The sequence below is a fragment of the Cardiocondyla obscurior genome, linkage group LG02 (genome assembly GCF_019399895.1).
Source record: "Cardiocondyla obscurior isolate alpha-2009 linkage group LG02, Cobs3.1, whole genome shotgun sequence".
NCBI lineage: Eukaryota > Metazoa > Arthropoda > Insecta > Hymenoptera > Formicidae > Cardiocondyla > Cardiocondyla obscurior.
Window position 1 is genome coordinate 917,907 of NC_091865.1, and position 18,597 is coordinate 936,503.

The 18,597-nt window shown below is 33.6% G+C and overlaps 2 protein-coding genes across 5 annotated transcripts; one reads left to right on the forward strand and one right to left on the reverse strand.

Annotated features, from left to right (window-relative positions):
• Window positions 1-607: 607 nt before the first annotated feature.
• LOC139113342 (E3 ubiquitin-protein ligase RBBP6-like) lies at window positions 608-13,954 on the reverse strand. Of its 3 annotated transcripts, XM_070674436.1 has the most exons (17): window positions 13,609-13,954; window positions 13,195-13,277; window positions 12,898-13,075; window positions 12,418-12,652; window positions 12,056-12,295; window positions 11,560-11,726; window positions 11,078-11,458; window positions 9,627-9,888; window positions 9,280-9,523; window positions 8,898-9,207; window positions 8,573-8,642; window positions 8,168-8,455; window positions 7,861-8,085; window positions 7,467-7,763; window positions 3,969-4,217; window positions 3,585-3,818; window positions 608-3,371 (listed from the first exon to the last, which is right to left on the reverse strand). In XM_070674436.1, the coding sequence occupies exons 3-17, from the start codon at window positions 13,061-13,063 to the stop codon at window positions 869-871; spliced, it is 5,871 nt and encodes a 1,956-aa protein (XP_070530537.1). In that variant the 5' UTR covers window positions 13,064-13,075; window positions 13,195-13,277; window positions 13,609-13,954; the 3' UTR covers window positions 608-868. The 3 variants fall into 3 exon arrangements, with proteins under 3 accessions (XP_070530537.1, XP_070530539.1, XP_070530538.1); XM_070674438.1 differs by lacking the exon at window positions 13,195-13,277; XM_070674437.1 differs by lacking the exon at window positions 13,609-13,954 and having other exon boundaries at window positions 13,195-13,577.
• A 289-nt stretch (window positions 13,955-14,243) lies between these two features.
• LOC139113357 (probable ATP-dependent RNA helicase DDX43) lies at window positions 14,244-18,353 on the forward strand. Of its 2 annotated transcripts, none has more exons than XM_070674468.1 (11): window positions 14,244-14,695; window positions 15,136-15,496; window positions 15,607-15,813; window positions 15,872-16,084; window positions 16,159-16,285; window positions 16,365-16,530; window positions 16,628-16,870; window positions 17,111-17,258; window positions 17,328-17,569; window positions 17,637-17,799; window positions 17,871-18,353. In XM_070674468.1, exons 2-11 carry the CDS (start codon window positions 15,179-15,181, stop codon window positions 17,991-17,993), a joined length of 1,950 nt encoding a protein of 649 aa, XP_070530569.1. In that variant the 5' UTR covers window positions 14,244-14,695; window positions 15,136-15,178; the 3' UTR covers window positions 17,994-18,353. The 2 variants fall into 2 exon arrangements, with proteins under 2 accessions (XP_070530569.1, XP_070530568.1); XM_070674467.1 differs by lacking the exon at window positions 14,244-14,695 and adding an exon at window positions 14,758-14,897.
• Window positions 18,354-18,597: the final 244 nt, after the last annotated feature.

Consider the following 18,597-nt stretch of genomic DNA (forward strand, 5'->3'; position numbering starts at 1 on the left):
AATAATTTTATCTAACGAGTGTTATGTGAATTTTTACTTGATAGATAAAGTTATCAACAAATTCGAACATTTGGCCCTTAATGTGATAACAAAGAATCATAATGTATAATTGTGATATAACTAATACAAACTCTATACTTTTTTCATCTGTTAATGTTTATGAGATGTAAGAATATATTCTTACGTCTCGTAAACATTAATAGATGAAATATATATATATATATATATATATTGAAATTTTACCAATTTATTTCGTGAGTCTTCCTTACATATTGACAGTGAATTGCTCAAGTACAATATAATAATGAAAAATAGAGCGAAGAGAGGGTATATATGTATACATATAGGTAATAAAGATCCTAAATAAAATTGCTTTCTTACACTTGTTATGTGATAATCAAATTTTTCAAAGACTATCGGCTTTTTTGACAAAACTGTCAGAAAATTATATCAGTTACAATGTACATGGCTTATTATAATAATAAACACACTACACATACACACACGCACGCATTTACGCACGCGCGCACTCACACAATTATGTCAAGTTGAAACGTGATATAATTATGTAAAGGCCATCATATTCCTTTTTTATATATTCATACTCTTTTTTTTTTTTTTTTTTAAATCTTTTATTACTTTTTCAATTAATAAACTTGTTAAGAAATAATATTAACGCTAAAAGACATCCAATTAAACAATGTTACACGATAAACTGCTGCAATAAAGTAAGGATTAAAGTAAGAAATAATTATTTATAATTTCTGTGATATTTAATCAAGTATTCTAAGAAAAAGAGTTCTGACCTTTTTACCTTTTCTGATTTTTTAAGGTATTTTTGATCGAGTATCAAAGACATCTAGTGATGTCATTTATGCTTCGACTTCTTTTTCTTCTTCGACTGTTTGTTTTTGCTCCTTGATTTTTTCGACTTTTTCTTATGCTTCTCTTCGTCAGTGCTGCTGTCGGACGACTCGGAATAAGAATCAGAGTCCGAACTGCTGTCTTTTTTAGCAGACTTCTTTTTCTTGTGCTTCTTGTGCTTTTTTTTCTTTTTCTTATGCGACTCGTCACTGCTATCCGAATCGGAACTGGTTGTGTCGGAACTGCTAGACGTGTCCTCGCTACTGCTGGACTTTGATCGTTTCTTTAAAGACTTTATTTCCATCTCTTTATCCAATTCTGTTTCGTCAAGTTTTAATTTCTTTGCGGGTGACGGTTTACCTTCCTCATCGTCCGATTCTGAATCAGAGGCTGAATAATCAGGCTCGAAACTCGCCTCGTCGAGTATACTACGTTTACGATCAGACACTAATCTTGGATTCTTTCTTTGTTTCTTAAACGATTCTGCCAGAGGCTCAATGCTTTCATAATTAATTTTGGCTTCGTTACCTTCCGATTTGTCTTTTAAGATCGCGGCTTCCTTGTGCTTCTGTTTCTTTTCCTGATTTTTGTCCTTGTCTTTCTTGTGCTTCTTTTCCTTGCGTTTCTTGTGTTCCTTAGATTTACTTCGACTGCGATGCTCCTTCTTTCTCTTCTTCTCCTCTCGCGATTTTTTGTCACGCCTTTTTTCTTCCTCGTCGTCTTTCGACTTCAACAGGCCGATCTTTGATACGTCTGTTCTTTTAAATATGCAAGCTGAGGGTGGTGTTCTGCCTCTATGTTCGCGTTCCTTGTCGCGATCCTTGTCCATGCGTTCTCCCTTCATGTCATTTCTGTTGGAACGAAAGTCCGGTCTACAATCGATTCTCTCTCTTTCAGATTTCAACTCACTGCCATGTCTGTCGCCTCGAAAATCCGATCTCTCTTTTGACCGATCGGTTTTATCTTTGTCTCGTTTTCTCTCTTCCAAAAATACCTTTCGTTCGCCGCTGCTCGTTGTAGTTAAACCTAACGAAGAAGGTTCCATGCGCCGCTCTAAAAGCGGAGAAGAAATTCTTTTTTCTCTCCTGGGTGATCGACTTCTTGACTGATTTTCATTCTTAGAGTCACGCCTCTCCATAAATCCTTTTATAGGACTTACCTTTCTCTCTTTGCTATCTTCGATTTTTTCACCCAGTCTTTCTTTTGCAGACAGCCTAGTCGGCGAGTAAGGTGTCTCTGTTACAGGCTTGAATTTGGTGCGATCAAGTTTGGCCTTCTTCGGTTCAGTGATTTCGACGTTTCTCTCATTTCTACCGACGTTGATCGTCACGTTGACGCTTTTTCGTGGCTCTCGATTAGCGGGCTCCACCACTGTTTCCAGCACTTTGGGTTCAGGATTTTGATACAGTATCTTTCTGCTTTCACTAATCTTTTTGATCTCAATCGGTCGGATTGCGTTAATGGCTTTTTGAAATATAGCATTCTCTGCACGCTTCAGCACCTCTGACGTGACCATCTTTATTGATTTTGGATCGTTCTCCGTCTGTGTCTTTTCAGTTGGTGATCCGCTCGCGTCATCGTCGTCGTCATCCTCAGGTTTTTCAATCGTATCATCTCTCTCCCATTTGGATAACTCGGGTATTGGCGCTAAAAACTCGTCTTTTTTCGGCGATTTTTCCGTCGCTAACACGATAATGGGTTCTTTCGTCTCGGTTTGCGAATTTTCTGAAATTAAAGAATATTTTTCTGTGATCACAGTATTAATCTCTGTGTCGTCTAATCCTCCGTACAAGCTATCAATCGGTTTCATATCCGATTTAAGTTCTGGAATTGGCTTGAAATTTGGATTCGGTGGATTTGTGCCGAACTCCGTACGATCTAACCGGCCACTGCCGGGACTAGTTTCGTTAAATTCTGGCGGTTCTGGATTCATCGCTAGAGACTTATCCTCAAATTCCTCTTCGATCGGTGCAATAGGCACTTGATTATCGATACATTCGGCTCTGTTCTGTATGTTATCCTCTTCGTTGCACATTTTTACAGAGTCAGTTTTGTTGAACGATAACAAAGTGTCATTATTTGTTTTACTTTCGACCAGCAAGTCATCTATCTCCATCGCCTTGATTGTCGCCTCATCTTTAATTATCTCTTTCTGATTGGATTTTTTATCTTTTTTCTTTTTCTTCTTTTTCTCTTTCTCGTCGTTATCCTTCTTCTTTTTCTTCTCTTTTATTTTCTTTTCCTTCTTCTTTTCCTCCCCCTTTTCCTCGTGATCCTTTTCTTTCTTCTTCGTACTTCGTTCTGGCGACAAATTTTTCGGATCACCCTTAGACTTTTGTAGGTATGGGCTCAAACTTTTCCTATTCTTTTTCCTATCCACTGAACGTCTTTCATACCGTTCATGACGATCTCTGTCCTTCTCGGTGTCGTACTCGCGTTCACGTCTCTCCTTTTCTCGAAGCCGATTCTTATCTTCCTGTCTGTGGCGATCTCGATCATCTCTATAACTGTAACAATATAATAAAATAAGATTAAACATATTTGCAACAAATTGTAAATTAACATTCATTTTTTTTCCAAATATACATTAAGTAATAAATATATTTTAATTTACATCACATTATAAATTTGTATCGATTTATGACAATAGAAATTAAATAATTTAAACTTTTTATATTTTTCTTTTCTTTTTAAATTTACTAATTTCACTATGAACATACCGATCTTTGTCATAATCTTTCTTTTCAATATGTCTATCGTCTTCACGACGGTCACGAATGTGTCTATCATCCCGTTCCTTTTCTTTTTCTCTTCTGTCACGCTCGTCTTTCTCTCGTATCCTATCCTCGTGTTCTCTAGACAAGATCTGTCTGTCGCGATCCTCGCGATCTCTGTTCACAATCCTGCGATCTCTATCATCCCTCTCGCGCATACGGTCCTCACGTTCACGGCCCCTTAAAAAAAAAGCACAAAAAAAGTTACAAATATATCTTTCATAATTGAAATGTTTCTTTATCAAATGTAAGATATAAAAAAAAGTTTAACGTACTTGTTAAACACCAATTATTTTAGACTGAATATAATACCTAACAACGTTATATTACCTATCGTCTCTTAATCTATCACGTTCATCATTATCACGATCCTTCGACGAATGCTCCCGGTCTTCCTGATCCCTCAAGGAGCGTTGCCTCTCACGATCGTCTCTCGATCTTTCGGAATGCTCGACACCAGGAGGCGAGAGATCGTAGTAACCTTCGGTACCGGGCGGTGCTACGTCGTCAAATCGTTTATGCGACGAAGAATCCCTCAAAGGACTGCTGAAACGCTGTTGTGGCGGAGGTCCGGAATATCTGTTGACAGAAGTTCAGTACAGTACTTGATAACATATTCAATCTCCTAAATATTAGATATGTTTATGCCTTCTCTTTTTTTTCTTTTAGTACATAATACGTCTTTACAGGAAATACAACATAGCGCGAGAAACGTGGAAAGGATACTACTTGTTAGTAACGAATTTATATCACCTCGAGGTACATCGAAAAAATTAATTAATCATAATAGAATATTCGTAAAAAAGAAAAAAAAAGAAAAAAAAAAAAAAAAAAAAAACTAAAAGAATAATTTATCCTTTAAATTTTCTTCCATTCTTCTGTCCCCGCGATGTATTTGCCGCATGCTGTGGTGTGTCGAAGACACCTGTTTAATATAAATTCAAATAATCAAGAGCATGTATTAAGTTCTTATGAAGCTGTCATATTTTTTAAATCTCCACACAGGCTGAAAGAATAAATAAAATGTAATTATAATCACCTATTGCTGGGACTTTGTTAAATCATTAAAATTATAAGAGTAGAAAATTATTTGAAGTACATAAAGCAACATTTGTAATTTTTAATTACATTATAATTTTTACGACTGCACTCGTATGATTATTCAAGTAATTACAGATGTAACAATTAAGGAATTGCCGAATTGTGAGTAATTTTGAATTTATGTTCAATTTGCTCGTACTGATTGCGGATATTCATAGTCCGTTTTTATTTTATGATCGTCTTAAGCACCGTCTTAAGACGCTAATACTTTACGATTAGTCTTTATAAGACAGTACTTAAGACCATCCTAAATATAAAAAAGAAATACAAATACCGCAGCAGTCTATAACACGATAAGTTTTCAGTAAATATATTCTAAATTTGGCATTAAAAAGAAATTAATTTTTTCTCTTTTTTTTTTTTTTTTCTATTACAAATGTTGATTTGGCCCTGAATTCACCTGATTCAGAAACCATGTAGACGAATCAGCTGGCTTGCTTCTCTCCACGAGGTCCTAGGTGTTCTTCCTTGCTTCTTTCTTCCTTTTGCACTTTTAAATTACATTTCACAATATGTTACATACATCCACGCATGCATACACACAGACACACACGCACGCACGCACGCATATATATACATTATCCATAATTATATTCAATAGTATTATAATATTTCGTAGATAAATAAATACGCTTATTATAAAGTATCCTTATATAATATATTGTATTGCACATAGTGTATAGAGATTAAATTGGAATAAAAACTTGTATAAAAAGATATATAGTATATACTATGTTAAAATGAAAACAGATTTTGTTCGATCTCTTTGGTATAACAGTTGTTAAGTATATAGCTGTGCGTATATACATAATTAAATGTACCCATAATTTTGTACGTTGCAATTACTAAAGTAATGTAATGCAAAAGTTTGCATTGATAATTGCACTAATAACAATATTATTTATATTATGCTTAACATATTCTAAATTTTAAAAAATTATAAAAGTATATATATATATATAAACATATACGTACATACGTACATACATACATACATACATATAAAAACATATATATGAATAACATTTAATACATTACATAAATATATTATTAAAATTATTATTTGCATGTTATGACAATGCACCTTAATAATTAATTAATATGAAATCTCACGTATATATATAGATACGATTCGCAAAGCTAGATTGTAATATGTATATGTATTGCGTATCGCGTGAAATACGTGTGCGTGTATGTGTTAAAGAGAGATAAGGTGTCGTACGTATACGTATAGGAGATAACGCGTGTATACTTTTAAAAAATTGTGTATTTTTTAATATAGATGATTATCTAACGTATAAATCGTTGTAAAAAGCAGATTCTTCAAAAACAAATATAAATACATAAAAAACTTTTTTGATAAAAAAATTAATACATAGAAAAACCTCTGTGATAGAAAAAGTTCGCTGTGCATGTTAACCACACTCTCATTAGCATACTCTTAATCCCTTACTACAGTTCTAAATATAATATTATAAATACCGTTTTAAAAATAAACTATAAATAGTATTAAATAACAATTTACTTCTGAGATATAAAAGTTGAAATAAGTATGCGGTGTAAAAGACGCAATAATTTTTTGTCTTTTAACTCAATCTTTCTCTCAGTATTCACAGATAGCATACAAATGCGTAAAAAAAATCTCGATTTGTACAATCAGATATCACAAATTAATTGAACACAGTATTCTCACAGCATACAATTTCCAACATATCACTCTTGTAAAAATAAAAATTTTACAGTATAAAATAGAGAATCTCAGTTTTTTTTTTTTTACCACTGTTCATGAAATAATAGAACAAACGGAGACGAACATAAAAGTCCTGCCATTTTGCAATCACAATAATTTCACAATCACGATCACAATAACAAACCGGATATCAATTTTTAGAACGAGAAATGAACAAGAATGCGCTCTAATCCATTTCAAACATTTGCATATAGATTATGATTATAAATATTTCAAAATGGTATAGAACTTTTATATCTCCATTTATTCTAACGTCTCTTAAGTGGTGTCAGAGGAACTTTAAGACAGCCTATACAAAAGTTGCATAAATTTGACACGAGTAAAATATTTTTGTAGTTAAATCAGCTGATCACAATCGCTTTTTAAAAAGATAGAATGATTGCAATTAGCTAATTTAAGAACCACGAAAGTTATTAAACCTAGATTAAAAACACTGCGCACAGTTAGTAACAAATTCTGTATGGTAAACAATTAGCTGAATTAAGATTAAATTTACATGTCTAATAATAAATTTTTAATTATTTTCTAATTAATGTAACGTTAAATAAAATATAAAAATGCTCATTATCAAATTTATGCAACGTAAATGTGTGTTTCATTATACGGGTGTCCCATACCAAATGACTAAGCTCTTAGAGATAGATAGATTTTATGAAGACAAGTATAAAAATCCTGCACCTTTTTATAAAATTGTCGACAGAATTTTTCTACTCGTTTTATTACCTCTAAGAGCTTAGTCACTTAATATGGGGACACCCTGTATACGAATTGTAAGAATAATTTTCAGAAACGTTCGTACGCGTCGGTATCTTTCGCTACAAAGATAATTGAATTTGTATACTATATCGCTTTTGTATAATTCAGTAGCTATAGCTTCGGAGTCTTTTAGCTTAAATAAACTAATGGCATAGACATGTCGGTAGATTATCTGCATAACGTAGTGTACATGAATGAAAATACTATTGAGGCGAAAATACCTGTTGTAATCATAATAGTCTTTCCTGTCCATAGGCGAAGGTCCCAATGACATAAGCGGTGGTGGTGGATGGCCTCCAGTGACTAAATGCGACATCAACGGCGGTATATTATGCTGGGACGGTTGATTTCTTCCTATGGGATATCTTGGCAAGGGTCTTTCCCTGGGCGGTAAATCGCGCTCACGATCGCGGAATGCATAATCGTGAGCCGGCGAATCGCCATAATAAGTGTTGTATCCATCTCGAGGCTCACGCGATCGCGGTCTGTCTCTCTCACGATCCCTCTCCCTTTGAAATCTGAAACACAAAGTCATCGCACGTTAAAATGTTTATATTAAAATATTTTAAGTGCTTCTTAAATTTGATACATATTATGTGAGCGTGTTCATCATACCTTGGAGGCGATCTGATTGGCGAGCGATATCTGGGCAGCAAGTCGCGATCTCGATCCCGCTCGCGGTCTCTGTCGCGATCACGATCACGATCACGATCACGATCACGATCACGGTCGCGATCGCGATCGCGATCACGGTCTCTTTCTCTGTCTCTCTCCCGTTCTCTATCTCTATCTCTTGACGGAGACAACCTCGGTGACTGACTACGAGAATATGATCTAGATCTGCAATGTTACGAAATAATAAAATTCAAAAAATTAAGCGACACGGGCGCAATTATTTTTGTGTTTTTATTAAAAGAAATACCTGCTAATAGAAAAGCTGCCGCTTCTTGATCTACGTTTTGGAGTGCGGCTACGAGGTCTAAGTGGTAATGGTGATCTCGTTGATCTCCGTTTCGACGGTGGACTACGAGATCGACTAATGCGAGACGCAAAAGGTGATCTGCGACCAAAAGAGCGCGACCTAGAACGACTGTAACTGCGCGATCGAGATCGTGTTCTGCTTCTTCTTCTATGCTTTCCTAAACGCCGATCTCTCTCATCCTTTTCTCTGAGCATTCGCTCGAATGCTTCCAATGGATCATCAATAATTCTAGATCAGAAAAGTATGTATTGTTAGAAGCAACAGACGCGGATATGCGCACATTAGTCGTTTAAATATAAAAAATTGTTACTATTAAACAAGGGCCATAAAAAATTAATTACTTACCCAGACGGATTGCCATTGTGTATATTTCTACCTAATCCTGGTGGCGGTGGTTGCAAGTTTCTATATCCCACTAAAATAAGATATAAACAAAATACTTAAAAGAGAACAATCTCCATACATTTCCATACAATATCAATACCGAATATAAAAATCAATTAAAGTAAAATTAAAGAAAAATAAAATTTGTGACTTAAGATACTATGTTTCTTTAAAATAAAGTCAAAGAAAATATTGTAAAAACTATTATTTATTTTATTTGCTCAAATTAATTTATTTGTTTCTCTTTTAATTGCACGACCAATCAAACTGAATGCAAATTACTTACTGTGATGCAATCCTCGCATCGGTCTCGGTAGCCCCGTGTAGTTTCGCGGTGGCTGGGACGGTCGATATCCCTGTTGCTGATAAGGGGGTCTATCATATCGCGGGGGTCCGTAATGTGACCCCTGCTGGTGTGAATATATCGGTATTCGGTGACTCATATACGGATCTGGCAAAAGCGGAGGATTATGCGGAGGTACGTTTGGAGGTGGTTGATTGTAATTTGGCGGCGGAATACGTTCTTCGCCCGGTGGAAAAGGCAACAACGGCGGCTGATTACCAGATGATGGAACGTGCAAATGCGGTTCGTCAACCTAAAATATTGTTGCATTGTATTAATATAAATATAATAAAAATATAAATGTTTTATGTTAACGTTTGTTCACCGTCGGAGTTCCTGCACGGTCTTCGTTAGGTCTACGTATTCCACTGTCATAATGCATAGTAGGCGGATAATGTCCATCGTCTGCTAAATGACCTTGATAGCTTTTGGTGGAGGGTGGGTTCATTAAATGAGGTAAGACAGCACTTGAGGATGGATACTCGCCGTGCCTAGGCGGCGACAAGGAGCGATTTCGGTCACGGTTCAATGGCCTCAAGTTCTCGATTCTGCGACCATAATCTCTGCTCCTATAAAAATGCCCCCCGAAAAAATAAAATATATCTTTTATGTTACAACCAAGATTTCACAATGTAGCACAAAAGTTTGCTAAGAGCAAAATAACTCAGTTACCTGTCACGATGTCCATCTCTGCTAAAGCTTCGGCGACGCTCTCTTGATTGACGTTCTCCTGAATATTCATTGTCTCGTTCCTTTTTATCGCGGCTGGAGGGATCACTTCGCTCGCGTTCTCTCTCCGGCGAGCTCACGAGAGCGGGAATCGGCAGCAGAGGCTCTGTGCCTGGGGGAGGAGGCACCTCAGTTTCTTCATCGGTTGTTACTTTCGATACAGGATCATTTTGCAGACGTGACTCTGTGCTTGATTCGGGCAAAGCTGTCAAATAGAGCACATCACGTAAAAATTGACGACTTAAACGAGTGATTGCAGCTCGTCAAAGAGTAGATTTAGACATACGTTTGTAAAATCCACCGAGTTATCATACATAAAATTAACATCTCTCATGCTCTTGCATCATGTATTTAAGGTTATATGCCCAATATCGTCAGCTGACCGGCATAAATTCAATCGCACAGTCAATAATACATGATTCTAGCGAAATTGGGCACATCATTTAGCACGGTCTATCACAATCAAGTTATTTTTCAAGGGTTATGCGTTATATAAATCGGAAAAATTTTAACTGCTCTGATTACATATTCCAATATAATGGCGTCCACCTTCTATTTACGTACGAAAATATATATACGAGTGATATAAACGTGTACGAAAAGGAGTACTTGACATTACAAAATATACTCTATGTATGTATATTTTATGTTACGTATAGTATATAGAAAGGTAGAAAGAGAGAGAGAGAGAGAGAGAGAGAGAGAGAGAGAGAGAGAGAGAGAGAGAGCGCTGAAATAATTAATTTAAGTATTACTACAACATGCTTGCAAAATTATATCTTTTACAGGTTTTTTGTTATTTTGCAATAATGTGTAACAATATCTCCCATATAACAATTAAACCTGGTCTTTCTCAGATAATATTCGAAAAATATAAATTAAAATAATTTATAAAAGTCCTATTACTCTCGCCTTTTTAATAAACAGTGGCCAACAAAAAAATTATAAATTATACCCTGCAATTTACATGTACATTACACAATTTGTTTTTGTATAAGAGAATCAAATAAAATTCGATTTATCTATTCAGCTGTAAATATCACAAATAGTTTTAATAAATGTTTTAATATTGAAACAGTAATAAACTTAACGTTATTAGATCGACTATAAAAATTTCTAATATAATAAGTTAAATACCATTTTTAATAAGAAACAATTGCATATTTTAAGACATTGAACTCAAGCTAATCAAGACGAGCGTTGTAATTATCAAACATAAAATTTATACAAAATATAACCATTTTCAATGCTTTATCTGATGTATTAAACAGTCATCTATTATATCTAATTTTTATTTATTATAAGTTTGTTATATATTTATTATAAATCTGTTTTTTTGTTCTATTCTTTTATTACATACACTCCAAAATAATAAAATTAATAAAATCACTTACTGGTTGATGACTGTGACTGCGAACTACAGACGTTAGTTGGAAACTGTGATGAGGCAGATTCAACATTAATGGATTGTGCTTCCACAGGTTCTTGTGATGGTGCGTCAGAAGCGACTAAAGACTGTACGTTTTTAATCTGAGATGCGTGAGTTGCAGCTTGCTGTATTTCAGCTTTTGGCTGTTCAGTTGTTACAGTAATTTGTCCAATGTTTTGAACAGAAGGACGATACGTTTGTCTTTTAGCATAGCCTGTTTCGTTCTTAAAATTCATGACTGCATTACGTAGAAATCGATTGGGTATAAGAGTTTCCGGTGATACATCTTTCTCATTACAATCCGGACATTCGTGTTCTTCAGATTCTAACAAAAACGTACGAATACCTGTCACAAAAAAACATGTAGTTGTAAATATAATGACTATAAAAGCAGGAATATTAACAATTGTTAATTTATTCTAGAAAATTAAATAATAAAAAATTTACATTCGTCACAAAAAGAATTGCCGCAACATGGAATCATCACTGCATCTGTTAAAAGATCTTTGCAAATATTGCATAATAAATCTTCTGGTATTTCTGGCTTTTCTACTACAGGTTCTGGATCTTGCGAAAATGGAGGTCGTTCCTTTTTGCCTTCCTTATAAGCTTGACTAAAGAGAACAAAATATAACTTTCAAATAACATGTTAACGCAATTGATTTTTATTATTTCGATGTATAAAAATTAATACATAATTAAAAGTAAAAAAAATAACGCAAAGTATGCGCTTTGCAATTGTCAGTGCAATAAATTTTTTTTTTATGTTTAATCAAACTTTTTTCCTGTGATGCGATTCGTGTTGACGATAAAAAATAATTTCTTAATATATAGAGTGTCCGCGATTAAAGACAAGGTATAGAACTTTTCTCTTCAGACAAAAAAATAGGTACAGACAGACTTTAAGACATCCTGTATATATAAAATGGGAATTAAAACTTACTGATCAATAGCAGGAACAGCATAGTGTCCTGTGGGTGTCATCATAGCACCAGGCACTAAAGGTCCTTCAACTGGTACCATAAAACTTCTAGGAATACCAGTGCTTTTCTTAATTTCAATTGGCTCTTGATTTGTGCCTAAAGGGCAATTTTTTATCCAATGCCCAGGCTGGTGGCATTTGTAACAACGGTAATTAGCAGGTACATCACCAGTTTGATTAGCACCACGAATTTTCATATAACTAACAAAATTTAAAATATATATCAGACTTGCTATTTTTTATTGTATATTATGTAACCTTAATAAGCTTAATTAAGACAGGATTATTTTAAATAATTAGTAAATTTATTTTAAATTGCATACTTTGATGGATCATAATCTTGAGTTGACTGTGTCATCATCGCACGGATTTTGTCTTCTTCTGAGCCATCTAATCTGGTGAGATCTACAGCTCTACCTAAATTACTTTCATCTTTAATATTGCTAAATGAAGGAGTTTCATTTCGATCCCAAGAACGTTTTTGTTGTACTGTTAATGGGACTCTAGCAACAATAAGACTGGTATTTTTTGCAATTAGTGCATTGTCATCTGTATAATCTAAAGAACAAGTACAATTATTAAATATTATTAATAACTCAATAAAAAATATTATCAAATATAATTAATTAATAAAAATTATTAATAATTATTAAATATTATAAATAATATTATTAATAAAACAAATATAATTAAATACAAGTATATAATTTAATTAAATAATATAGCATATATATAGCTTCATAAAATAATAGATTAAAATAAACTTTAAAAAAAAGAATTTTGTAATAACTAAAGATATTTGCCTTCTTTTGTTTGCGCATTTGTAATCTGCAGATCAAAATCTGTATTCTTGCCAATACGTTTTTGATGAAATATAGCCTTTTTCAAGTCTGCCACTGAGATGTGTAAACCATCAAATGACACAGTGTCATAATCCAAAGTAGATTTAAACTTGTAATGTACAGACATTGTTATTTAAACCTAAATATGCATATAACAAAATTATAAACAATACATAATGCTTTACCCCTAAGATAATCTTGCAAAAAAAATTACACACACATACACATTCACGCGTGCACACGCATGAGTAAGCATACCTTTTCGCTACGATAGGCGACGCCGATCGCATACGAATCATACAAGTCTCATAAAATTCAAAAGATGAATCGCAAAGATGTTCCTGCGAAGAAAATAATAAAAGAAACAGATTGCCACAGTTTGATGGTTAGGTTAGGATCAAACCATGATGACAATGGTATATAAATGATGTAAAATGAGACGCACGCACTGTACATTCATAGGTGTATCGCAACTGTTGCAAGTTTTTTTACGTCAATAATCCTGCCGCATTTAATAGCAAAATGTAATCATTCGGCAAGTAATACTGTCAAGTGAGACAAGGAGTATGTGAACGCGCGCATATGTGCGTGTGTATATATATATGTGTATATATATACATAATATGTAAATTATCCGTACGTTCTATGTACCGTCTACTATCTACTACTTACCACCCACCATCTGCTGTGTTATCTGCTACCTGCTAGCCTTGATACCCTGGCTGGGCTGACGCACCGAACAAGTTTTATTCTCGACGTTTATGCCAAAAACACCATCGGCACTGTCGAAGCGTTGCTACAAGATTGGTAGTGGTGCAAAGTACGCACGCAAGAGTTTAGATTTAGCAAACTAATGAACGACCAGAGCTGGGGCCCACTACGACAGAGTCCGAAGTCATCGAATCTCCGCCAAAAGCAGCCAAAAGATTTCGTATTAGTTCGTTTATTAATGGCAATTTGCCAATGAGCAACGATTATACACTAGGCGAAACGTATACCGTAAACCTGCCGGTTTCTCTCAGAACGCATGAGCACATATGATGCTAAATGCACGCCAGCGCGACTTACGTCACGAGCGACAGACGATGTCCAATGAAACTTTTCTTTCTATAGAAAAGCAAGGCCCTCATTGGATATCGCGTGTTGCACGCGACGTAAATCGCGCTGGTGTGTATTCAGCATAAGAACGCCTTGACTAAGGCACGGCTTACAATGGATGGAAGCTGACTAATTATATCAGAATTTTAAAAGAATAATCTAATACGATTAGCTAATTTAATTCTTACAGCGGCGTCTACGATGAGATCTTAGGCTTTAAAATGGCACCCACAATGAGATACAAGAGCGTTTGTCTGACGCAAAGAGAAAGCTTTCGAACCAATGCAGTTCAATTAGTCTACAAAGAGCAGATCTCACTCATCACACGTTTCCCGCAAGACAAGGCATTCGAGAATTCAACCGCTCAGTAAATTCTATTTTAAAATATCTACCAATTAAATGCAAGAGCTCACTAAACGATCGCGCTCTTACATGCATTCAGAGTCGATTTGAGTTAATCACGTGTGCCCGTTATTATTTCGGCGTGGTGTTGAAATTGGATTCGTCTGGATAGGTGTCATGTTTCCGCACATAAGATTCTCCTTATGTTTCTTCGAAATCGTAAAGCGAAACATTTTACGTTAAAACGAATACTGAACAAACGACAAATTGTTTTATTGTCCTCGCTAGCTCTTGCCAGTTAGATTAAACGAGCAAAAAAGTAAGTGTTTGGATGTATACGTAACTCATTGTTTATTTCTCTCTTCTTTTTTTTTTTCTCTCTATCTTTCTTCTGTACGAAACTTCTTTTCTATTCGTTCTTGTTACAAGACGCGAGAAAAACGTGCTCTACTGTCTCAACGTAATGCAAACGCGAACGTAGAAAAACATTAACGCATCAAGAATTTAACCGTAAAACATTGGTGAGTTATATGGGACATTAAAAAGTTTAATGGCGATTTAAAGCCGAAATACAGCTTATAAGAACCAATAAAAATTATTAAAGCTTCTGCTTTCTTATTGCAATCATTTCGAGTTGTAGGTTGTTCTTTCTCGGCAACATAAAATGAAACGAACGATTTATTATTACTGTACATTTAATATTAATAAATTAAGTTAATATATCCGAGGCAAACTTTGATTTTTTATAAATAATTTTAGGGTTACTTAAATTTTAATACAAAAATTTCTGATACGTTCGATAATGAGTGACGCATGGGACGAAAATAATACCATGCCACCAGGGAAGCACGATCAGAATTATGATCACAGGAGAGAAAATAGGCGAGAAAGAGACCATCAGTTTTATAGACGGCCGAACAGATTTGGAGATAACAGGGATAATACTACCTCTAGACATCAAAATTTTAATAATGATTCAAGTAGAAGAAGTAATAATAATAGTTCAAATAGCACAAATGGACTTGTCATATACATTGATACCAGCAACATTGGGAAACTGATTGGAAGAGGTGGGAGCAAGATTAAAGCTTTACAAGATGAAAGTAATGCCATAATTAAGGTAAATAAAATATTTTCCTAAATGTAATTAGTGTAAAATTACCTGTTGCAAGATTTATTTCATTATATGCAATCCTATATTTAATAATAATTTCTTTTACCTTTATCCAGATTGACAAAGAACTTTGTGAAAATGAACAGACTGCTGTAACACTAATTGGCCCAGATGAAGCACAACAACGAGCTAAAAGCTTGATAGAGGAATTATTAAACAATAAATATAATAAACAAGAAGATGTACATTCAACACAAGCTATGTCTGAAAAAAAAGACATTGATTGGACTAATTTTGATTGGACTAAAGCTAATTCAGAATATGTATGTTAATAATAATGATAATATGAATATACAAGTATAATAATAATTTATTTAATAGGAAAGTCGTCAGAAGGAGAAATGGGCAGCTTTACCTCCTATTATAAAAAATTTTTACAAAGAAGATCCAATCGTTGCTAATATGTCGGCATCTAAAGTAGCTCATGTTAGACAGACTAACAATAATATACAAGTTCGGTATGTTTTCGAGAATGAAGGTTCTGCTGAAATGAAAATACCGAATCCTGTTGAAACTTTTGAACAAGCCTTTCAGGTAATATAGCAACTAATCTTATAAAATTATTTATTATTTTAACATGATGATTAATGTATCGCTTTGTACTGCAGGCTTATCCAGATATCCTTACTGAAATACGAAAACAAAAGTTTGTAAAACCAAGTCCTATACAATGCCAAGCATGGCCTATTTTGCTGAGTGGTCAAGATCTCATTGGAATAGCGCAAACTGGAACAGGTTTTAATTACAGTTATTTTGCGATTTATTACAGACCTGTCCGAAAGTAGGTATAATAAGAAAATATTACATGTTTCAGGAAAAACTCTTGCCTTTTTACTCCCTGCATTAATTCATATCGATGGCCAAGTAACTCCACGCGATGAGCGTCCTGGACCAAATATTCTTGTTATGGCACCGACTAGAGAACTTGCACTACAAATTGAAAAGGAAGTAGGAAAATACTCTTACCACGGTATTAAAGCGTAAGTTTGTTTTGAACGATACATCTTGCATTCATATTTTTATATTAAAAGATAATATATTGCTTTGTAATAATATGTTGAACATTACTTATTTAAGGGTGTGTGTATATGGTGGCGGAAGTCGCAAAGCACAAATAGATATGGTATCGAAAGGCGTACAAATAGTAATAGCAACTCCTGGAAGGCTAAATGATTTAGTTCAAGCAGGAATATTAAATGTGTCTGCTGTAACATATCTTATACTTGATGAAGCAGATCGTATGCTGGACATGGGTTTTGAACCACAAATTCGTAAAACTCTCTTAGGAGTACGACCAGATAGACAAACTGTTATGACAAGGTAAATATATATTTTTTTTTTTTTAATTATTTAATTTAATTAATTTTTTTTATTCTTATTTGAATAAGACTTTTAAAGAAAAAATTATAACTTTTAGTCTGTCAACAATAAAAATTGTTTAATTTTAAATACATAATTTTTCTATATTATCTTTTAAAAATATGCTGTAAAAGAATTTTGTTATAGTAATATACATATGTATACATTTAATTAATATGGAATACAATAATTTTTTATTAGCGCTACATGGCCTCAAGGTGTGAGACGTTTAGCTCAATCATATATGAGTAATCCAATTCAAGTATGTGTTGGATCACTTGATTTAGCAGCTGTTCATTCTGTAACACAGAAGATTTATATAATTAATGAAGACGAGAAAATCGATATGGTTGGTAGCACTGAAGACATTCTGAAAAGTTTTTAGACAATTTTTTAATTGTATTATTAATATTTCTAGATGCATCAGTTTATCCAAGAAATGGACCCCACTGACAAGGTGATAGTATTTTTTGGTAAAAAATCCAAAGTAGACGATATCTCTAGCGATCTGGCATTATCAAATATTGATTGTCAGAGTATTCACGGCGATAGAGAACAAGCAGATAGAGAGCAAGCTTTAGAAGATTTAAAAGCTGGAACAGTTCCGATTCTTCTCGCGACTGACGTGGCGAGTCGAGGAATTGATATTGAAGACATTACGTGAGTCATATGAAAATATTTTACATTATTTGGGGTATAATATCGGTACATTTTTTTCTCGTTTTAGGCACGTGTTAAATTTTGATTTTCCGCGGGATATAGAAGAATACGTTCACAGAGTCGGTCGCACTGGACGCGCAGGTCGAACAGGCGAGAGTATTACTTTTATGACGAGGCAGGATTGGCATCATGCCAAAGGACTGATTAACATTCTAGAAGAAGCAAATCAAGTTAATATATACACAATATTTTTACTTTTTCTTAAACTTTCTAAAGAATTAATTAATATTTTTTATTTTAGGAAGTACCTGAAGAAGTATACAAAATGGCTGAAAGATACGAGGTATGGAAAAAGAAAAAAGACATAGATCAATCTGCATTTGGAAGAGGCAACAGATATAACGGTAGAGGTTATCGTACTTAAAACAATAATTATTAATGTTAAGTATTAAATAACATTTCGTTCAATATAATCAACACTAAAAAAATATCAGTACAAATTTAGTACATTGTGATATGTTTCATCCGTGCAATTACGGAAAAATTACCTAAGAAATTAATAGTATTCTTTTTTTTTTTATTGCCAAAGTTAATTAATTAGTTTAATGTCTTATTAAAGTATAAATATATCGTTAAACAAGTTAAATACATCGCTTGCATGTATACAATTAATAATAAAATACATATATGTATTTAATAATACTTGCTTTTGTTTTCGTTAAAAGAAATTAAATATAATTTTGTACTAAAAAGTTTATTAAATACAATATTAGTATGTTTAAAAGTTTTGTTTTTATCTTTATTTCTAACCTACTCTCTTGTTATTAAAAAAAATATTAATGATTAAATAATATTTAACGCTCAATTACGATTAAATAAGAACGGTAATTTAATCATAAATTCCATGGTTAAATGCAAGAGTTATGTAAAAAGCAACTTCCACATTTACATATTCGTTAAAAAATATTGCTTGTATTTTTTTATTAATAAAATTAACAAAATTAAATTAATTTTATAAATAATTATAA